The sequence below is a fragment of the Cyprinodon variegatus genome, unplaced genomic scaffold, assembly GCF_000732505.1.
Source record: "Cyprinodon variegatus isolate N-32 unplaced genomic scaffold, C_variegatus-1.0 Scaffold163, whole genome shotgun sequence".
Classification (NCBI taxonomy): Eukaryota; Metazoa; Chordata; class Actinopteri; order Cyprinodontiformes; family Cyprinodontidae; genus Cyprinodon; species Cyprinodon variegatus.
The window spans coordinates 59,465-82,898 of record NW_015150616.1 but is presented as its reverse complement, the minus strand read 5'-3'; the positions used below and the strand labels follow the sequence as shown (position 1 = coordinate 82,898).

The following is a 23,434-nucleotide window of genomic DNA, read 5'->3' as shown; positions in this document are numbered from 1 at the left end:
AATTAAGTGCATTTTTCTTGAATTTAGGAGGTAGTTGAGACACTTTGCCAATGGAACACGACAATTTACACTTAAAATAAGAAAAAAAACAACAACAAAGTCTTATTTCAAGTGCATATTATCTAGTTATCTTATTTTAGTGGTGAAATATTCATTCCATTGGCAAATCATCTTATTTACCTACTCAAATTAAGGGTAAATACACTTAATTTAAGAATTTCTAAAACCTATTTCTAGATGTTTTTTGCAGTGCATTAAAGTTGACCCTGAAATGTCATAGCTACAAAATTTTCATCAAAATGTCATCTTTATATTTCCGTATCCTCTCTACACTTATTTGCTAAGTTGTAATATGTTTTACATCTTCATTGTAGAAGAAAAAATGTCCCCAGGTAGGGACAATTTGGCTTTGAGTGTCCATCGTCTCACCAATGTGAATTCCTGTTATAGCTCCATAGTCCACATCCTCTGTGACTGGAAACACTGAAGGAGAAAAAGGGAGATGTGTAAAAAAACAAAAAAAAGGGGGAAAAAAGTTATGTAGCAACAAAAATATAAAAAAAAAAATTAAAACATTAAATTTCGGCTATTTGTTTAAGGCTTGAGAAAGCTAGATTAGCCTTTGATACAGTAGATCATCTTTTAAAACGTGAATCAACATACAAATCTGTTTAAACTGGGGTTTTGCTGAAGGAAAACTTATAAAAAAGAAAGAAAAGTGAACTGCCAGTACCTTCACTGTCATCTGTGGAGCATGTAGAGCAAAACAGAGAAAGTCAGTATGAGTGGGAAGGGCAGCCAAGCCAACCTTCCATAGGACCATCTGCCAATCAGTTAAACCTCTCATCTACCAAAAGGTTTATTGGAATGTCTATAAATGACACTGATCACCTGCTGGCTTGGTTTGAAGATTCTTGAACAGGGCTCTGGGTCGTTGCAATGCAACTCTTCTGCAGAGGTTAAAAAGTTGGACAAAATAATTATAAATTGTCAGAATTTTTCCTTAACTAAGAGTGGGTGGCTGTATGGAAAGATCACCTTTCATGCAGCTGCTTCGAAGGGATGAGGCCTGCTCGACTGCTGCCGTCTCCAAGGCGACAGGCCTGCCACCAGGTATCATCGTCCGTGCTGACAACCTGGAGGACGTCACCTCTTTTAAAGGCCACTGCTGCCTCCTTACAGGGGATGGTGGGATCCTCCGTGGGATCATAGTCAAACAGAGCCCTAACAAACAACTGAGGAATAAGAAACACATTTTCTTATCTTAAAAAAAAAAAAAATATGAGAAGTGAAAAATCTATGTACTCTGGCTGCTTTTCCATCTCTACTTTTGAACATCTGCATCCTGACAACAAACACATCATTTCTTAGCTCCCCATGTGTCATTTTTGAAAAACGACCCCAATTACTGAAAATCATTTCAAAAATTTCGCCTGCTCTCAAAACAGTTTCCAGCTCCCTCATCTAATGTGAGGACAAAGTGGCTGTGATCCATAGTACTTTATGGATAAAAAAATAGCAAATTGCGAATGTTTCTGCAAAATATAACATTTCATTTATATATTTAATTTAAGTGAAGCCCAAACACTGACGGTGCCAAATGAATCTAATTCTATCGACATATGCTGAGGACCAGGCTATGGAAATGACAGCAGAACTGGATAATACAAAGCAACTTATTTTATTACATCCATTTTTGTTACATATAGGTGAAAATACTATTTTTGTTAGTTCTGTGTAACAGATCAACACAAACAACTTCACAATTGTGATATGGAAGAATATAAGTAGTTAGAATACATTTATAATCCGTCGCCTTGAATCAGTCCTTAAAGAACAATCTTATGCTGCCATTGTATGTCTTTATGATCTTTGCACATATTGATTTCACCCATTCCTCTTAGAAAAGAATCACATTTCATTTAAACTGGAAGGACAGAATCCATGAACATCAAATTTTAAGCTTTGTTAGAATATCTTTGTGAGACTGAGGTTTGAGTTGGGACAGGGTTGCTTTAATAAACATGTTGTAAAAAAAAACAAAAAAAACATCTAGAGCTTGGTTATTGTCCTGCTGGAAAGTCAACCTCCAACCTGGTCCAAAGTGTTTGAAGGATTTCTCTTAAAGTTTTTCTTCAATAAGTGTTCATGTGCCTTCCATCTGCTTATCAACGATGACTAGCTTCTTTTACATGCAAAGATTCAGTGTCAAATAATTACATGGTTTATGCTGTGAAACTCTGCAGTTCCTCCAAAGTTTCCATCATCCTTTATTCTGCTGCTATCATTCATTTGCAGCTTACCTGTCCCATTATTTAATATGGGTGGTTATATCTTGTAAGGCCTGCAGCTATATTCAGATGATGGATTGAACAGCTTGGAATATCGTTTTATTGTCTAAACCTTTAAATTAAACTTATTTTAAATTTTCTGTATGTCTATATGATGCTAAATATTTGTAACAAATATCTGAGGCCTTTTCAAAACAAATAAATGAATGCAAAGTTTTAATTAAGCACAGATAAAATCTACATATATACTTCTTTGTAATTCATTTTAGCTTATACGTGTAAACAAAAGTTTTCTGTTCTAACATAACGAACTAAAAATGTGAAGGGGGAGGGGGGTCTTCAATAATCCTCTCAAGTTTAATCTAAACCATAATCTCAGGTGAACAGTGAGGGTCATAGAGAAACCCTGACTGTTAAAATATTAAGACAATATCAAGTCGCAAAGCATTTAAAACTGACTTTAATATCTGCTTTACCTTTGTCAACCGTAATGACATGTCCTCGTTAGGAGATCCAGGAATGATTTTCAATTTAACAGCATCCTTAGAGCAAGCCTACAACAAACACAAAGAAACCTTTTTATGTTTATGGTGTAACACAAAGAATTATTGCTGATAATAAAACAATGAAGTTTTAAGTAGCTAAAGAGATCAATTAGGTATAGGGGATGAGTTCAAATATGATTGTGTAGTGGATGAGAACACCTTGTGGTTATAAATAATACACATATAAAATACACTATGTAAAAACTCTTACATTTATACCATACAAACATTTCTGACAAAAATGTGTTAATTTTTGAACAGACATGTGAGTCAGTTTTCTTTAGGTTAAAATTCATATTTCCAGTCTTGAAATCAAAGCCAAGTTCGTTCTCCAGATTGCCTTCGACTTATACTGTGAGGTACATATTGTAATTAAAGCTACAGTAATATTCTTACAACTTGCACTTGGGACAGATTGTATATCACTGAATCAGTTACAGAAACTCAGAATTTCATATTAACTTTTTGAATTTCTAAAATGCAGGGAAAATACATTTCTATTGACTAAAATTAGAGTTAGCCTAGTTGCTCAGCACAATAATGTACAAATCACACCAAATTGAGGACAAATCATATTGACAACATCTCCTTTAATTCTATTAAAATGCTTTTAAATCGTCCATAAAAGCTTATCTTAAGGGAATTTTAAGATAAGCTAAATAAAATGAGATAAATTAAAGGTCCTTCCTGATGGCGTTTACTTAGACTTAGACTTACACAGAGTGTATACAAAACGAAATTTAATTTTGTACAGCTCTCATTTCAATTTCTTTAAGTACAGCAGTGATCACATGTAAAAATTGTGGGAGAAAAATGTTTATTTAGTCCTGTTTGAGCCTATAAGTAATTTTTGCACAGGTTATTATTAGCAGACATTAAAACTACTCTATACCTTTGCCATCTCCGGGCAGTATTTACTTATGCATCCATCATCTTTGCACCTTCAGAGGGTTTCGCTACCGCTTCAGTGAACATCTTTTATATCATATTATGAAAGGCACTCATGTCCTATCCCTGTTTGCATCATTTTTTAATTTTTTTATTTCTCTTTTTCACAGTTGATTTTAAACTTTTCATATTTCTTTTTGCACACCTGCTGGGGAAACGTCGACTTACTCTGCTCCATAGCTACCCTGTTTACTCATGCCATGCATGCCCTATACTGTACCTACAGTCACTGTACGGTCAGGTGGCCTCTTGATACTAAATACTGGAAACACTTTACAAACAAATATAGTGAGTAATGTGCCTGACCAGAAGGGGAAGGATTTCTTTGGGCTTTCTGTGCTCCAGTGAAACTCCATTCACCTCCTTCAGCTCATCCCCTTCATGAATCAGACCTTCAAAGGGTTAAAAACACACATCATGCTGTTATTGTCATTTTTTAATGAAACAAACTCACTGAAATCAAAAATTTGGTCGCTTAATGCATTCACTTACCCATCATACATTTCCCAACTTTTTGAAAAGATTTTGAGAACATGCAAGACAAACTGTTGCAGTAATCTGAGCTTTCTGAATTTACATGGAACATAACAGCTTATTCTCCTTCATCTAATATCTGCATGATGCTGGTCATTTGGTTGAACTGAGGTTACTACACTATTCCCCACTTAAGAACAAAAAAGGATAAGAGCTCTTGAAAAAATACTTTTTGTTTGCAGAAGTCCCTGTTCGCTAAATTATAAATATTTTTGGCAGATTTATTCAAACTGATCACGAATCAGAGAAATTTTTGAAAAATGTAAATTCATTTAAAGTTTACAGGGACTGATCAATCTAGTAGTTTCAATAATGCAAATTAAACATTCTGAATCTCATTGCTGTTTACATGCATGTCTTAAAAATACAAATATATTTATTTTCACTGCCTTTAACTATTTCTATATCCAGTTTGCATGAACATTAACAACAGTGTAATTAAGAATGAAATTATGGCTATCACCTTCTTTTCAATTTTTATTTAGTATACTTTGAAATGTAGTTACAACAAAACAAATTGGAGTTTTATGTAAAAAAAAAGAAAAAAAGAAAACATGTTTTCAATGCCGGTTGAGTAAAAAACATTAAGCTTTTATATTTTAGCTTAAAATTATGATAACGCTAGAATTTTAAAGCTGTTTAACTTACCGGTCTTGTCAGCTGAACCTCCTCTAATGACCCTGGCAACAACGATAGCCCCTGTGGATTTGTCTCTCTTAATTGTTGCTCCCTTTAGAATAGAGAGATTAATAATGAAAAAGAGAACCAACAAAACAAAAGGAGGCAAAGAGGTCGAACAATGGAGTAAACAAAAGAAATAACATATTGAATTTATTATGGCATGTTATTATGGAAATCTTTTGACTTAGAGCCCTATCTGGCTCATGCAGTATTTTGTTTCATAGAAAGTCTACTTAGATGCCCTCATGAGGAGCTGAAAAAGGTTATCCAAAACCAGCGTTATTTACAACAGATGTTATTGATGTGGTGCAATGCAAGACTGGAAAGAGCATCTGATGCAGTTGGCTGGCTGCAATCATCCCCCGCTCGGGTGAAACCCTGTTGTCTGGAAAATGGGAACATGTTGGATCAATCAGTGGGCCAAAGTCAGAGAAAGGTTAGTCCTCTTCCAGTCTCCGATCAGGATCAGCGCTCAAGTATGTTCACCATTAGTCGTCCAAAGTGTCTTTGAAAGCAAGCCTCAGCGAACACGTGCCTATTTGATAAATGAGTCACTGAAAACATTTGATTTTTCTTCTGGTTTGCAATATATCTACAAACCTTGGCAACAGAAAGTGATAAAAAAAAATGCATGTTCTCTTTAACCTGAATGGAGTTTTAAACTTAATTTAAAGGTAATGTATAACACCTATTCTATTGTATTAAAACTAATTAAATTGGAAAAAAAATGCTTATGCGTGTAATTGCTTGAATGTGTTTGAAACAAAAAGTGTAGAAAAATAATTAATTTGAGCTATTTTTATTTTGAAAATAAAAATACAGAAGAAAACATTTAAATAATAATAATAATAATAAAAATATAAATAAAGTTTTGTGGCACTTGAAGGTGTGGCTCCTGAATCCTCACTAGATATTTCTTTTGTCCTTTACTTGATCCAGGAAAGTTTTTAGAATTAAGAGACAATGACATGGAATAAGTAATAAAGCAGAACATTGGGGCAGCATCAGGAAAACTGCCTATGATTAAAGGCCTTGAAACTAATCAGTGTGCAAAAGCAACAGAAAAATGAATTAACCCATCCTTCTAAATTTGCAGTCCTGCTTTAATGACTCCATTATGATGTCAATGTTTGCATTATTTCACTTTAGATAAATATAAGAGCTGGAACTGTAGCATGTTGTGTGTCACAGTGATATGTAGCATAAGAGCTGTGGAATAAAACTTGGCTTTAAGAAAGAAGTGAAAAGTTCAAAAAGAAATGCAGGACAGACTGCAGCAGGAATCCCTCCCTTGGTTGTTTTTTCATGATCCCCATCAGGTGTTTCGTCCTGCTTGGTAAAAATGTGTGTCTGGAATCATGCTTAAAACATGACAAACTAGATTTAAACATCAAATCTAACCTTAAGCTCCAAGCCTGTCAAACTGTTTGATCTAGAAGATGAACTTTCAGTATCTGTAGATGAATGAATTCTTGGGAAGCTTTTCAGTGCAGCTGCGTTAAAGGCCAGAAGGGTCCGACTGTAATAAATTAATAATAATTTATATTTTAATAATAATTTTTCTTGATAACACTATAAAGCTATGAATGAGTTAAACAAATATGACAATTCTGTGTTAATTTTTGTATTTCTAGAACTATTCATATTCTCATATTTATTTTATATTATATTATATTTCATGATGCTTGTGGGGATAAAAAAATATGAGCTGTATGTTTGTCTAGACATATCAGTACTGCTGTTGCTAATATGTTTTCCATCTGCACTTTTGCGACATCTAGCGGTAAATTTGGTAACTGCAATCAATTGTCCTCTTCTAATTGGTTGCAGTTACCAATTAGATTGGAGACTAATAAGTCTTTCATCTAATATCTATCTAAAATTGCCATAAAAGGAAAACAATACAATTCTTTACTATTACACAGCCGTAATTAAAACTAGTTTTGATTTTTTTTGTTTCCATGTGCTTCATCAGCATATTTTTTAAAGATAAAAGATTACTCTAAATATAAATCTTTCTACAGGAAATATTGACATGAATTCAGAAGATTTACAACTTATCTGTGTCTTTATAGTTTGATTGCAGATAGAGTGCGGTACAGATACTCACCAGGGGCTCTTTGGTTTTGACCAGGGTCACAATTTTGACCGAATCTTCTTCTTCTGTCATTGCATTATCAGGTAGGGGTGGCAGGGCAGGCTCAAAGTCTCTCTGAGCTACAGAATCATGGGTACGCAGGAGACTCTGAAAAAAATTAAAGATGGAGTTCGGCATGAAGGATCTAACCTTGACCCCTGGAATTATGGCAGTATTTACAACATTACAACAATTAGAAAACAAACAGGTTTAAATTATTTTAATTGCCAAATCAAGACTGAACTAACTGGCCAGATGTAAGAAGATCCATTAATCAGGATTCCTCTATACTGGTTCTTAAAATCTGATGTCCTGCACCATTTAGGTATGTCTCTACACACTTGAATCAAATAGCTAAATTACCTCCTCATCATGCATCCTTTTTAACCTCTGAACAGCAACATCCTTTGAAGTAATCCTTGGCTATTTTGCATACCCAAATGGAAGAGCAAATAACTGAGGAACTGTGAGCCCAAATGACCCTATTGTGTGATACATCATTTGAAAGCTAACACCTTCTAGTTTCTGAAAATATAAATGAAAATTGGGTAAGTAAAAACACAGCCTAAGTTGCATACGTTCAAACAAACAGTTCAACTTGGGAGCTAAGATTGAGGAACACTGCCCTAAAAGAATCGCTGTAAAAAGGAACAAACCAGAAATGTGGAGTTGTGAGAGTTTTATTTAAACTGGTCATAAACTACAAGTTCCAACATGTTACTGATAAAACCTGTTGCTGATATTGCAATTCCTATACAGTACAGATACAGTACTAAAATCAGTTTACAAATGTATTGATATCATTTGAACAAAATCACATTTTTTAATTTCAGAACAACACATTTCAAACTTTTTAAAGATTTAAAGTGATAGAGTAACACAATCTGGAGGTAAATGATATGTTGTCTTGAAGTGACCCTGCCCCATTGACTCTGAATCTGAAGTAGCCTGACTAATTGGTGAGGACTAAGTGTTAGTCAACTAAGACCATTAGCAGTGCTATTATCATTATTATTATTGTAACTTTAATATTTTTTTCATTCTATTTGGTTTGTTTTCTCTATCAGCGATCGATCCATCCTCTGCACTTATCCATCAGGCTAATGGGGGTCTGGCTCCTAACTCTAACAGCCTGTTGGGCGAAAGTTGAGAATACACTGGATGAGGTGGATAATTAAGGTTCTGAAAGTAAAAACCCTGCCTTGTTGTCCTACTTACTGTTCACTTAACCAGGTGATTAGCCCAATAGGTGATTCATTTGTATTGTGGAGCTGGAAATGCAAATGGTTGGAACTGATCTCTGGATAATCCAGTTCTTCTGTATCTGGATTATCCACCTCTGGTCGCCAGTCCATCGCAGGACAGCATAGAGACACAACCATGCGTATCCAAACCAATCCAATCCAATTATTTTCATAAAGCACATTTAACAACACGTTATTGAGCAAAGTTTTGTACATACCAATATGAAAAATTGTTAGAAAGTAAAACAAAAATAAACAGTGGCAATAACATCAGACAGACATATATTAAAGTACACAACTGACTCACGGGATAAAAACCAAGGGAGTTTAAAGCGGAAATGAAACGCTTCATCAAACCAATTTATTGATGAGATTGTGTCTTTCTAATATCAATATTTATACAAAAAAAAAAATATTAAAAGAAAAGAAAAAACAAAGCTTTCTTCATAATGTTTTGGCAAGGGTGTCGCAGTGTTAACCTGACTCCCAGATGGATTTGCTCCGCATATCCATCTGGAAACCTTCCGTAGAAGTAATTTTGGGAAGGGGCAAAAATACTGGTTAGCTGATTGGCCTATGTTGGTGATAGACGGGCCAAATAAACCAATCAGATCAACGAAGCATATAACGTACTAATAGAGCGACAACAAAGAGGAGCCAATTGATAGATCAAACTCTTGCTGAAACCAGTCGGGAGAAGAGCAAAAACATCTTTTCCTCTGAGAAAAGCCTCCAGAGCAGTGTTTTGCTCTTCTTTCAGTGAAGAAATACTCTGTAATTCCGATAAAACTTGCTCGATAGCCACGCTAACGCTAGTTTCATCGGCTGAAGCCGCCATGTTCTTTAGACTCAACTGTCGCACTTCTCGTTGCGTCACACCTCAACCCGCCTCAAAGCCAACGCTGATTGGACGTTCGTTTGTTGAACGTCTCCAAATTTTCTTCAACGGAGAGTCTCCAGACTGATTAGCGAGTGAAATCTTGAAAGCTCGCGAGATCAGGATGGTCTCACGAGGCTATCACCGTGTTGCAATAATCCAAACATTGACATCACAGGGTTGGTTAATGCTTCCGTTAGAAGTAGAATATGATGGCGATATATCATAACCATGAAACACTTCAATAATAAGTGAGTCTTAAGAAGTGATATAAAAGAAGATAGTGAAGGAGCCTGTCTAACATGCCGTGGTAACTGGTTCCACAACAATCAGCAAAGGCCCCTCTAAGATTCAGCATTGACCTCGCAACAGCAAGGATACATGCGGCCAATCTAAACACACCAGTAGACATAAATGAGAACTTTTTGAACTATGTGAGGAAAAAGGAGTACCCAGTGAGAATACGCACATGCACTGAGAGAGTAAGAGAACATGCTAAATTCATGCTGACCCAAGACTTTATTGTTGTTAGGCAACAGTTCTATAGACTGTGTCACCATGAAGCTGCTCTCCATCGTTTGTGTTTGTAATTTTTTGGGCTGCTTAATTTATTGCCTGAACAAGATGCAACTTGCTATGCCAGTTACTGATCATTTCAACACAAGATATGTCCTTTTTTAGTCCTTGCTGTAAATTGTTAAATTATTGCATAAATAAGTGTGCAGGTGGCTCAATGCATAGTGTGCACGACCCATGTACGGAGGCCTTAGTCCTCGACGCGGCCAAACCGGGTTTGAATCTGGCCTACGGTCCTTTGCCGCATGTCTCTCCTCCTCTCTCATACCCATTTTCCTGTCAGAGAAACGAGCAACTAGTGCTGTAAAAACTCAAATATATATATATATAATGTGTTCATATGTATGTGTTACTTCATGTGAGGCTATCACATAAAAGTCCAATAAGAAACATCCAAATAGTTGGTTTTCTTTTTTTTTTTTTTTAACATAATGTGGCTATGGCAGGGTAGGAACCTCTGTTTTGCTTAAAGAAAAACATTATTCAGAGTAGCTGTTAATCTTTCACTGCAAGCCAGAATCAAAAAAAGGGGAGATTTACTGTAGCGAAAAGGTATGAGAATATGGGAAACATCTGCTCATCAACTTCGTTTTACCAGTCAGACAATCCATCTGTCAGTTACTTTACTGGTTATCCCAAAGTCTATCAGCGCTTGCTCTGTTCAGAAGCTGCCAGCGCATGAGCAATGCAGCTCTGGCTACTGTCAAAAGGTGTTTTTTAAGGAAACAAACACCCATTTACAGCATATTATACCCAGCATCGTTCATAAGTATGTGTGAGCTTTGGCACTGCGGCCAAGTATAAACAGGTCATTAGGGCTATTTAAACAAACTTTTACTTGCTGTCTGGCTTTGACTCCTCGTAAATTAAAAAGAAAAACACAACTTTGGCAGCTCATTAAAAAAATGCGTTCTCTGAGCGGCTAGGAACGCATGAGTGCATCTGAGACATGGCTGTCAGCAGGTTTGAAATATGAAAACCTTCACTGGAGCAGTCTGGGCATCTCCGGGTCCACTGTAATAAACATCATTTGGGAGAACATTAGCCTCAGTGCCAGTGCGGTTAATAGATGTCGGCACCTCTCAGGGGGGGCATAGGCATGTGGTGAAATCAATTTGAATACATTTTACTGCTGGATGGGTTTGTTACTGTGTGTGACTCATGTTTGAGTTTATTGTAGGAAACAGAATGCTGTCAACCATTATAGCTTCTGTGTTTAGTCACTTTAACGAAATAGCTCAAATAAAATTTGCCAGGATGAAAGTTAACTTTATACAATCATGGATCCAGAGTCAAGGTGGTGTGCAAGTAAAGTAACTCAACGTGAAATGGCGTTGGTTGTAAACATGCTTGTTTAAATTTCTCCTTACAATGTGAAGCTTCCAATTGGATTAAGATTAAAAAAAGTTAGCTACATGTTATGTTTTAGTAATTACTGCAATTGGTTTTATGGTAACAGAAACAAAGTCATCCAACCTTGATTAGACAAACCATTAAAATCTCCAAGAGATGATATGAATAACATGTTTTCTGGGAAACCACTTAGACGTTGATATTTTATTACATCTTGTAAAAGTATTCCCGTCTTGATGCTTCTGCTAATATTTTTAAAAGGTGATTTCATTTATTTAGGGAAAGAAACGATCCAAACCAACCTGTTTCCATGTTACCCGCCCCACCTTGTTACTGCTTGTTGCTGCTTCCTAAATGAACCCTGCTTTACAATGTGAGGTAGGCCCAAAGTAGCCCATAATCAGCCAGGAAAATGTTATAAAATCGTTTTAAGGCTCTAGAACTCCAATGAACAACAGTTAGAGCTGTTATGCACCAATGGAGGAAACACAGTGAAACTTGCCAGGTGTGTCTGGCCTACAGAGATGACTCCCAGAGTACACTGACGGCTGATCACACAAGTCGCAAAACAACCAATAACAACATCTAAAGCAGACTTCGCCTGGTTCAGTTAAGGTCAGTTTTACATTAAAAATTCAAGACAAAAAAAAAGATTTCTGAAGCAAAAACCATTACTGACCCAAAAGAACATAAAAACCATCCATCCATTCATTTTCTTACACGCTTATCCTGAGTGGGGTTGCAAGGAGTGCTGGTGCCTATCTCCAGCAGTCAATGGGGGAGATGCGGGGTACACCCTGGACAGGTTGCCAGTCCATCGCAGGGCAACACAGAGACACACTGGACAAACAACCATTCATGCACACACTCACACCTAAGGACAATTTAGAGAAGCCAATCAACCTAACAGTCATGTTTTTGGACTGTTGGAGGAAGCTGGAGTCCCCGGAGAGAACCCATGCATGCTCAGGGAGAACATGCAAACTCCATACAGAAAGACCCTGGGCCAGGAATCAAACCCAGAACCTTCTTTTTGCAAGGCAGCAGTGCTACTCACTGCGCCACTGAGCAGCCCAAGAAGATAAAAAGACCCAAAGACCTTTGGTAAACATGCTAACAAGACAAAACAACAATGTGCCTCTGTTATTGGTGATGGTTTGGAGTGACCTAGTCAAATATGAATTTAAAGTCAATTAGGATGCTGTGAATAATCCTAAAAAGGCTCTTCCTGCTTGAAAGATCTTCCATTTAAAACAGATGACAACAATTTTCACTTGATTATGTTAGTCCCTAACCTTTTGGCTAAACCAGTAATAGCATGGATATCTCTTGCCAACCAAGCGTTAGCTAATACCCACAGGGGGGTCAACGGGCAATTCAAATAAAACTGATACGACTGCATTTGTTATTTGTCTGTACAAACAATGCAGCAGACAAAATGAAAGCCAGTTCCTCAAGGACCCAATCAGGAAATCAAAATAAAGATATGCATAAACACAACTAAACCTAACCATCGCCCATCTATGCCACACACACATTCCAACACTTTGGACGCTTTCTTGTGTTGCTTTGATAACAAAAAGTATCACAGTCTATATTTTAAAATGCAAATTAACATGAGCATTAAATGGAAGCAGGTCCAGTACTATACAAAAGTGGAGGTTATAATGTATAAGAATAGGCCAAAGTAGTCTTCCCAAATTCCGAAAGGAGAAAAGCGAAATGTGCACGTAATTAGTGGGTCTGTTGCTGGTAATCTGCACAAATTAAAAACTTTTTTTTAAAACTCTGTTCTAATAGTGTTGCATGTTTTCCCTCAGCTAACAGCTATAAGCGCGTCAGAGTGAAGAAGCTCAGCATCTAAGTTTGGCTGCATAGTTAAAGCTCAAGCCAAACTGGGTTTCTTGCCCCAGCACTGAAAACTTGTCATCCAGCTCAGCTATTATGACATTTCTTTATTAACCTTTTACAGGGCACTCAATGAAATACTTTGAAAATCAACATTTCAAGCCAATAGTGTTAATAGAATCCAGGAAAAGACCTTATTACCTTTGTAAAATTCAAAAATATGGATATTTTGATGGCAAAAATTAATGTCAACGTAATAACAAGAAATGCCAAAATGCCTGAATATATTAAGAGTGTTTTTCATGATTTTTTTTTTTGGTCCCACATAACCTTAGAAGCATTAATGCTGATACTGACACTTACATTTTTTAGTTTATAAACCTAAATATAATTGTTAGCTATGCTTATTAACTTTTTAACTTTTCAATTAGTTGTTTACCCCTGTTTTTCATGTAACTTTTTTTTATCAATAATTAATGATGATTAATTGACTGTAAGTAATATATATCATTCAAGGGCTTATCTAATTGGTCATGCCAAAATAAGATGTACAGCCATGTAGCAGGATCTTTGCTGAATGGCTGGATATAGATTTTGTGCTTCTAGATCTCACCGAGTTATCCAAAATGCTAACTTGCCCTATAAAGGGTAAATAAACATAAAATTTGTAAGCTTTGTCCTCCTAGAACCCCAAGTAATGAATATGTTTCTCATCCAGGCTTTATTAAAAGGGTTGGTCAAAATTCAAATAATTTCAATCGATTTATTTTGATTGTAAATTCCTCTTTTATAGTATTGTATTCTGTTCAATCTTAGAACCAATGATATGTTTAAAACACATTTTTTTTTTCTGTATTTCCATTACATCTTTTTCTTGCATGTGTCTTTTCTTATTTTGAACGGTGCAACGTTGGACTGGGACAAAGACTTTAAGCTTGGTGAAGTCTAAGACCACACATAATTTTGAAGTTAAATTGAGGCAATTCATCACCATGGAAAAAAATAGTTTTCACCTTAAAATGAGGTTTGGAAATGAGTGTAAGCAGTTCTTTGACTTCATCTCTCCAGCCTTGGTACAGCAGCTCTTCTGCCAACTAAAACAAAAAGAAAAGAATTATGGTTTAAACTTATGGGATTAACATCAAGCCAGCAAAAAAGGGCATTAAACTGAGATGCAAGGAAAGAGAGTAGAATAAAACTTGTAGTTGCAAATAGTTGTGTCATTCTTACAGATAATCTCATGTAGTTTCATATAGTATGGTTTTAAAACTTTGAATATGATACCCATGCTTTCTGATGCAGGATTATTAGAAGATTTAGCGAGAAATGTAAGCACCAAGTAGAGAAAAAGCAAGCAACATCATTTGCTTATCTTGTCAAGCCAATTATTATAATGATTTTTTTTCTTGGCATTCTCCGGAGACACTGTGGATGAAGGCCATTAGTTTCCACTCTGAGCGAACAGAAGCCTCCGAGAGAGGAAACAGAACCATAGTTTGGCCGTTCAAACATGTCTTCATAACTTAATCCAGGCACAGAGTGCCTGTCGAATCAAATCAAAAACAAAGCGACTAAAGGAAAGGAGACAAAAACAGGGGAGAGAAATGGAAACATGGCAGAAAGTACTGTGTATTCAGTTAAAAAGTGAGGATACTGGAGAGCTAATGTTAAAATAAAGGGGTTAGATAAAGATAGTACAAAGCCTTGCAAAAAGATTGATACCTCTGGAGGCTTTCAACCTTCTGTCAGGTTACAATCACAAACCATAATTTACTTTGCTTGGTTTTCAAGCAATACACCAAAAAGTGATGTATAATTATGGGAGGAAAAACATCTATCTATCATCGTCTATGCTGTCTTATCCATGCAGGGTTGTGGGGGTTGGGCTTGTGCCAAAGACCGCTGAAGGAAAAATTGGCTTTTCATCTGTTTATTTTTTTGTTTTACCTTTTACAAATAAAAAACTGAAAGTTGTGGCAGGCATATGTATTCAGTCCCTTTTTAGTTTAACTTTGATGATAAACAGATTTAAATTGAATGTTGATGTAAATTAGTAAATACTAGCGAACAAAGCAGCATGTTTAGACCAAGAACAGCACATTGGTCAAGTTGGAAGTCTTAGAAAGGTTAAAGCTGGGTTGGGTTATTAAACATGGCAATCTCTCAGAGCACTACTTAATCTAAAAATGGAAAGAGTTTAAAGCAAGTGGAAATCTTCACCCAGCAGTCATGGCTGCCTATTTAAGCTCGAGCAAGGAGACCATTAATCAGGAAAGCAGCAAGATTTCTATGAAAGCTCTGGAAGAACTGCAGAAATCAACAGCTCAGGTGGAAAGAATCCTTAAGAAATTTAACTGTTGTATGTGAAAATTCTGTGGAAACATTGCTTTTACATGAGATTTCTAAAAAGAAATATTTAGTTGAAATAATATATGAAGTTCAGTTTAAAACCATAATCAAACATGTGGACAAACTTGCTTTGTTAAACCAAAATCAAACTGTTTTTGTCTACTTTTAAAATACATGATGCAGTGCATTGTACATCATACTGGTGAAACTTGATGATGGCAGCTTTACACTGGGCATGCAAACTGGGAAACTACTCAGAGTTGGTCGCTGAGTGATGAAAGGTTCACGGGGTGCAAATACCTCTGCAGTGCAACATAGCAAGAAATCAATGTTTGATGGTGGACGGAAAATTATTTTAGAGTTGTAGTAAGCAAAGTATGTGTGTAAAAAACATTATCGCTTTGATATGTATGCTGTAAGTAGAGGTGGGAGTTAGAAAGATGGATGATGGATGAAGAATAAAAAGAGCATTTAACAGTAAGGACATTCTTAGCATAAGACAGACTGGATTATAAAGAGAGACATGGGAATCAGAACCTGGAATTTCGGTTTTCAGTGGGGAAAGTGCTTTGTCATTTTATCTGGAATCTAAAGTTTCTTATGTTTCAACAACCTGAAATTATAACTCCAGACTGAATACTTCAACCATCCCATTTTTCAGTCTCACCCCACATGACCTACTATTCTAGATCATGACATACAGACTCGAAGGTATTTCTTTATCTTTAAAGCAGCCTTCCAAGTGCGAATCAATTGGAATGTTTTGAAATATTTCCAAATAAGTACATGGGAAAACAAATTCCATTTGTGCATGTGGCTGACAGGGAAGTCTATTATATAACAGAGGGGAGAAAAACTACTTTATCTCTCTGCTGTCAAACTGTCGCCCACAGCAGTGTGTCTGTCTGCAAAAGCCGTTTGGAATGAGTCACACACTTCTGAGGCCAGACTCGCTGCGTGCTCCTGGATGGGAACGGGGCTTCGCTTCTCAAAATGCTTCAGTCGTTCGTGAATCTGTCAAGACAGGGAAAAGTTAGAAGAACGACTTTCATTAGAACAGAAAAGGAGGCATAACACAGCTCTGTTGGTATTTCTAAGTATCCATTCTTGACTTACAGCTAGAGCTACTGGCAGAGCATGTGTCAGCAATATGTCTCCGTGATTTACTACTTTCTTTAACTTCAGAAAATGACTAATTGATTAGACGTGTCCATCCTTTACCTTAAACAGCAGATGGAGCTTTTTTTCCATCAACATGCTGTGAAGGAACCTGTAATCCTCCTCTCTGTCAGTATGGAAGTCTGTTCCAGACATAACTGAAGATAACAGCTGACATACGCCTGGAAATCCAGAGAATACGGCAATTACTATTTACTTCAGTTCAGTTTCATTTAATTTATTTAAGCTATGCTCAGTTTAAATTATTTAAATTCAATTATAAAGGTTATTCTTATCAGTTAAGTGACATATAATTCAGTGTAACTCAGTATATATGAAATCCATAAAATGTATTTACATATGATTTGATTAATTGCAGATAAATTTGATTAAACATTATTTAATACAGTTTTTCATTATGCTCAATTCCTTTAACCTCAGTTTAGTTCATAAAAATCCAATGTGTCCTCAATTCCGTACTATTTAGTTCAGCAAAGTTCTGTTTAGATTTGATATGGTTGATTCCCTTCAGTACAAAATGATTCAGTTCTGTTCAAATTTAATTCAGATCAATTCACTATGATCAAGTTGGGTTTAATTTCATTTTGTAACAAAGAAATTAACTCAACCCCGCTAAATTCAGTTAAACACAGTTCAAGTGCATTCTTCATGATTGTTCAGTTAATATTCTAATTTGATTCAGTTTAATTAAATTCCATTTTCAGTTCACTTTAGTTAAATAAAACACACTCCACTTTAGATATTTCTGAGTGAACTCCTCCTGTTTTGTTTTATTTGAAGTTTAAATTCAAATTTGTATTTAAAAGTATACTTATACTTTTTGGCATAAGGTGGAAAAAAAATATTAGAGAATGAGAACAGATCTCAATTGATCACAGATTAAATGTATGACAGGAAAATGTGCTTTGTTTAGATTTCTTGATATTTTTCATTGAAGATAAAAAAAACTATAAAAACCTGAACATACCTTTGTGCTCAGCTCTGCTCAGCATCATCAGCCTAAGAACAGAACAAAAAATTAATCTGAATCTTGTTTTTACAAGGGAAGGTTTCCATCTTTCGACTAAATGCTGCCCCCCATCGGCGGTAATGAGTTTTTCAACTTTAACAATATGAAATAAAACAGAACAAGAAATGTTTCGAATAAAGTAGGTTAACAATTGAATATAATAACTGCTGCTTGTTAAGTAAGTTTGAAGATTATCTTTGTTTTTATTACTTTAGAAAATAAAGCAAACGGGAAAAAGGTTTTCTTTTCTTTTCAAATTAAAGGAGATGACATAGAGAAATAATTGCAGATACTAGTAGCACTCTAAATCTAATCTACAAAGAATTTCTACCCTTTCTTCAAATTCCAACATGACATATTTATTGCATTAGTGCTAATAACAATAAGATCTTCACTTACCGTGCATTATATGCATCCCATTAGTCCTGATTTAGGCTTATCCTACCACCTATCATCCTGAAAGAAGCATCATTTGAACAGTAACTTTACAGAGTGAGGATCTGAGCACTTTGACTGAATAGACTGGAAAAAAGGCTGTCTCTCATTTAGTCAATACTTATCAGAACTGACCTAAATTAAGTGGTCAATCAATACAAAAGACCGAAATAGGTTTTGCAAAGACTGTAAAAAAACACTATGGTTAAAGTCAGATATTTACATCATGTGCATAAAAAACAGGACACATTTTCCCATCACTATTTGGGTTTAAAGGTCTTTTGTTGTTTTAAATCAGTTCAGATTACTAAAAGTATTTGCTAGATCTTTAAATAAATAGGGAGAGGTTTTTAGAATTTGTTTACTTATTTAGATAAAATAAGAACATTAATTACTCTCACATTACCATAATTCATAATCAGGCCTGGGTTCGGTAGGGTTTTTAAAGGTATCAAAGGTTTTTCCTTTGTTACAGCTTTCAGAAGCCAAGCATTGTTGTGTTATTCTGTCCAACAGTTATATGCCAGTAATAAACTCATCATTTTGCCTTAACTTCATAGATTGAGTCAATTAGGTCAAGTAATTGTTTCAATTCTGATTAGAATGTCCATTTCATTAAGGAAGGAGACCGAATCTACTGTATGTATGCAACTTAAGCATAGAACAAAAGAACCAGATGATTTTTTTATATCTTTTAAAATCTCATAACCCACATTGAAATGAGTATTGTACTGACATGGAGCAAAACGTCACTTTGCCAGGGACAAAGTGACTTTGCTTAAAAAGGGAGACTAGCTCACAATAAATTTGTTAGGATTGAGTTATTCACAGATGATGTGGTTCTATTAGCTTCATCAGGGCATGATCTACAGCTCTCATTGGAGCGGTTCACAGATGAGTGTGAAGCGGCCAGGATGAGGATCAGTGTCTCCAAATCCGTGACCATGGTCTTGAGCCAGAAAAGGGTAGAGTGCCTTCTCTAGGTTAGGGAGGATGCACTGCCCCTTCTTGAGGAGTTTAAGCATCTTGGATCTTGTTCACGAATGAAGGGAAGATGGTGCGGGAGATCGATACTCGGATTGGTGCGGTGTCTGCCGTGAAGTGTGCAGTGTAACGGTCTGTTGTGGTGAAGAGAGAGCTGAGCCAAAAAGCAAAGCTCTCGATTTACCGGTCAATCTACGTTCCTCATCTATGGTCATGAGCTTTGGGTCATGACAGAAAGAATGAGATCCTGCATAGTGCATACAAGCGGCTGAAATGAGTTTTCTGCGTAGTGTGTCTGGGCTCTCCCTTAGAGATAGGGTGAGGAGCTCAGTCATCCGGGGAGGACTCAGAGTAGAGCCGCTGCTCCTCCACATTGAGAGGAGCCAGTTGAGGTGGCTCCGGCATCTGGTTAGGATGCCTTCTGGATGTCTCTCTGGTGAGGTGTTCAAGGCACGTCCCACCGATAGGAGGCCCAGTGGGAGAACCAGGACATGCTGGAGGGACTATGTTTCTCGGCTGGCCTGGGAGCACCTTGAGATTCCCCCGGAGGAGCTGGACCAAGTGGCTGGGGAGAGGGACGTCTAGGCCTCCCTACTAAAGCTGCTACCCCTGCGACCCGACCCCGGATAAGCAGAAGAAGATGGATGGATTTTTTTTAAAGGAGTTCATCCAAACAGAAAATGAAATGTATATAAACATCTTAATTTGAATAAAGTATTGCTTTTTTATCTCTTTCATCATTCTAACATATATAAATTAATTTAATAATCCTAACAGGAAAAGAACACATTTCAATCAGTGTCAGAGAGGAAAAAAAAACAAAAAACATGTCTGGTTAAAGTTGTCTATCTGAGAGGATATGTTATAACTTAAGATATTTACAGATACTCTTTGTAATTTTCATTGACATCTATGTAGAGACTGCAGACTGCAGTGACATGAATATTGAGATTTTTAAGTACATACGTAATAATAAATATCATGCTTTTGTATATTTTATTTTTGTCAGTAAATTTCTGTAATTGTAACACATTGTACTTTTATTTAAAAAAAGAAATTTTCTTAAACCATTTATTCTTCAACTTGGAAAACAATGAAGTCCCTAAAAATATTATTTTTAGTTGCACTCAATTTAACAAAGAGTAAAATAACACGTGTTTTATTTAAAAATTCTCTGGAAGCTGAGGAGGTTATAACGATTTCGACATTTTCGCACTAACATCCTCTTTTATTTTGACAGGTCAGGCGGAAGTAGTTCCTCCCCAGCCAAAGATTAAACATAAGTGGCTCTCCTCTGCTTCCGGCTGCCTGCCTCTGCTGCTCTTCGCTGAGCTACATCGGCCGACTCCACTGCATATCGTACTCCGTATACCAGATGATGCATTGAGGGTGGGTTTTAATTGCACCACCCGATATGCAGTGCTGGTGCTCGGCGCTCCACTTGTAGCCGTTTTTCTGGTGAGAAAGGCCGAAAAAAGACACCAGGAAACTGTAGTGGAGAGGGAAAAAAAAAGAAAAAAAAAAAAGAACTGTGAGAGCAGACAGACAGGAGGCCACGGTTTCCCCCTCAACCACACACACACATCACCGGGGCCTTGATGGTGATGTATGCAAGGAAACCAGCAAGAGTCAGCGATGGGTAAATCAATCACCGGTTATAGTGTTGTCATATTTCTTCTAGGGGAATATATGTTTAACTATCTTAGTCTAGCGGTTGCTAACGTTCGATTAGCTGTTAGCTGTCACAGCTAGCAGTTAACTGTAGTCGCTTAGCTAGAGGTTCCGGTTTTAAGCTAGCTCAAATGTTAGCATGACGTTTGCTAACAAATTAGTACTTGAGAATATATTTGGTTTCATATAAAGGTTAGGAAAAGGCTTGAGCTTTCTTTTTCATGGAACAACATTGACAGACTGCTGGGGGCAAGATTAAAATCGTGCTAACTTCCCTAACGTTAGCTAACTTACAGTCATCTACAAAGTGTTATTCAGGAAAACCAATCTAGTTGACGTGGGAAAAATGACATTATTTGTTGTGTTTTCACAGGTGCAACGACAGAAAGGATCCCCAGTCCTATCAGGTACAGTTTCACCAGGTTATAATGGGGCATCAACTATCGGTGATTTGAAAAAGTATTTACATCTCATGAACCTACATATTCAAATTTTTCACCTTGTAGTAAACGTTAGTTTATTTTGATGTAATTTATGCAGGTAATGCAAACAAAGTAGTATATGGTTGGGAATAGTGACAAGGAATGGTTTGTTTTTAAATGTCAGCCAGTGTGGCATGCATTTGCATGCTGTCTCCCAATATTTATACAGCTGCTTGACTTTGAGTTTGTCATCATCCTGCTGTAATATCTAGTAGATCCTCTTCCAGAATTGCCTTCTTGAAAAAAATCTGTGTTTATGTCACTGTTGAAGAAAATTTACCTGGAACTGCAACTCCACAATAACTTTTCCAAGTTTAAGCCCCACCAGCTTCAATTATTGTCTATTCTTTATTTTCTAGACCCATAAATCTCAGCCAAAGAGCCAATCCAGCAGCGTACACCGCTACAACAAAGTGCGTGATGTTTCATCAGATCCCATACCCCCTTACAAGGTGCTGCGACGCTCTGATGAAAGTCCTGTCAGCCGACAAGGAGATATTATGGGGCAACATGGGAAGGCCAAAAGCTCTTTCACTGTTCGAGGAAAAAATGGTAAGCCTTGGTGTAATGGCTTGCTTATTTTGGGTTCAGAAAAAGCTTTAAATGAGGTAAATGATAAACATTTGTTTTGGATGGATAGTTATGAGATACTTAGGCAAATTATTATTATTAATTTAAAATGAGTTCAACCTATCATATTTTCAAGATAAGTAAATTTAGCAATCTAATCCTCTGGCATTATTTGCATTAAAATGGGACATGTTACATATGCATATTCTCTTGTATCTACAGTTGTGGTCAAAAGTTTATGTTTTAGGTTAAAATTAACAACTGAATGTAGGGACAAAAAATAACACATTTAATAGTTTTGGCATCGTCAAAATTTGCTTTACAGAAGGTCCTTTGAGTAAAGCCTGCTAACTTCTCATTGTTGATCATTTCTGGTATTTATCCTGTGTAACAATGGGTCATTAAAATGTCTGTAAGGAGACTATTGGTACTTTTAGTTCTTGGGGAATTGGTTGATTTTCACAGAAACAAGCTATTAATAGGTGTCTCTTAACAGTGCCATTGTCCAATGTTAAACAGGTATGTTGCTGTGGACTAAGAAATTGTCCTCTTAATAATCTGACCTTACTCTAAATATGCACTTTAGGTATAAGCACATGTGCTGCCCTCTTCCTTTTAAATGTGTTGCTGACTTCATGACCAACCCTTCTGGAGGACAGTTTTATGATCAGATGAGAAAAAGTCTGAGATATTTTAGCCATAGTGACAACAATTTTTTTAGAACCCTCTGTGAGGGTGTCAAGCATGGTAGTGGCAGATTGCTTTAGTTGCCAGTGCTTAGTTGGTCCTTCAAATGCTTTAACTTTCCATCAAGTCATCAGCTAAATAGTTTCTAAATAAACTTAACTAAGCTTTTCTTTTTCCTAATTATGGCAAATATGTATCAGTGTGTGAGTGTGTGTGTGAATGGGTGAATGAATGTAGTGTAAAGCGCTTTGGTCAAGTCTCCTAACTTGAATAAAGGCGCTATATAAGTACATGCCATTTACCATTTACCAAAACAGATAAAATAGGCAATTTATGAACTACCTTTGCAAAGTTCCTCCTTGGATTAAAAAAAAAAAATTAGTGGCCTGTGCCATAATTGAGGCATGTGCCAGGAAACAATTACTTCAAAACAACTGCGTTGACATTAAGCTTGTATAGATTAGAAAAAATCCTCAGTAGAGGTAGACCGATTTATTTTTGTCCAATGCCAGTGTTATTTCTCATTGGCTGAAACAGAAATTTTTTGGCTGATAAATTAGTGCATTTTAGTGGCTATGTCTTGGATCACATAAAGCACATTCCTTTCAGCTAACTATCGTTGCTGTCAGTTAATTTTTTGTTCGACTTGTACATCTGTTGTTGTTTTTCCTTACATTGTGACTTGTGGAACATTTGTGGTCATAGTGTCAGTTGTGTCATGTAAACGGACGAAGAAAAAGTTGCATTGACTTAAAGAATAGGCCTAAAAAATTGGCAGTACTTATAAATCATTTTGATTGATCTCAAAAGGATCAGCGTCATTATCAGCCTCAGGAAGCCTACCCTCGTCAATCTCTAGTTGGCAATAAACAAACGTATGCAAGCAAAGGTTCTTCATAAATCTAACTAAAGATGTTTTGAAATATTACACTCTGGAAGAGGATAGTCAGTTGATTTAGAGCAGGGGTCTTTAATGTTTTCCAGGCAAAGGACCCCCAAACTGATGGCGAGATGGAGCGGGGACCCCCTAATTA

General features: G+C 36.4%; 2 protein-coding genes across 3 annotated transcripts in view; one reads left to right on the top strand and one right to left on the bottom strand.

Annotated features, from left to right (window-relative positions):
* Nucleotides 1-17,557, bottom strand: part of LOC107086813 (MAGUK p55 subfamily member 7-like) — a 30,756-nt gene extending 13,199 nt beyond the window's left edge. The window contains exons 1-12 of the mRNA XM_015378016.1: nucleotides 17,530-17,557; nucleotides 16,605-16,723; nucleotides 16,320-16,397; nucleotides 14,048-14,128; nucleotides 7,110-7,244; nucleotides 4,967-5,048; nucleotides 4,091-4,176; nucleotides 2,768-2,845; nucleotides 1,039-1,235; nucleotides 892-950; nucleotides 734-745; nucleotides 430-474 (exon numbers count right to left, since the gene is read on the bottom strand). Coding sequence (XP_015233502.1) covers nucleotides 430-474; nucleotides 734-745; nucleotides 892-950; nucleotides 1,039-1,235; nucleotides 2,768-2,845; nucleotides 4,091-4,176; nucleotides 4,967-5,048; nucleotides 7,110-7,244; nucleotides 14,048-14,128; nucleotides 16,320-16,397; nucleotides 16,605-16,723; nucleotides 17,530-17,557 — 1,000 coding nt within the window. The remainder of the gene's footprint in view (nucleotides 1-429; nucleotides 475-733; nucleotides 746-891; nucleotides 951-1,038; nucleotides 1,236-2,767; nucleotides 2,846-4,090; nucleotides 4,177-4,966; nucleotides 5,049-7,109; nucleotides 7,245-14,047; nucleotides 14,129-16,319; nucleotides 16,398-16,604; nucleotides 16,724-17,529) is intronic.
* A 2,740-nt stretch (nucleotides 17,558-20,297) lies between these two features.
* LOC107086853 (WW domain-containing adapter protein with coiled-coil-like) overlaps nucleotides 20,298-23,434 on the top strand; it is a 17,280-nt gene continuing 14,143 nt past the window's right edge. For both annotated transcript variants that reach the window (XM_015378078.1, XM_015378077.1), the window contains exons 1-3: nucleotides 20,298-20,629; nucleotides 21,035-21,068; nucleotides 21,503-21,695. In XM_015378078.1, coding sequence (XP_015233564.1) covers nucleotides 20,589-20,629; nucleotides 21,035-21,068; nucleotides 21,503-21,695 — 268 coding nt within the window. In that variant the 5' untranslated portion in view covers nucleotides 20,298-20,588. The remainder of the gene's footprint in view (nucleotides 20,630-21,034; nucleotides 21,069-21,502; nucleotides 21,696-23,434) is intronic.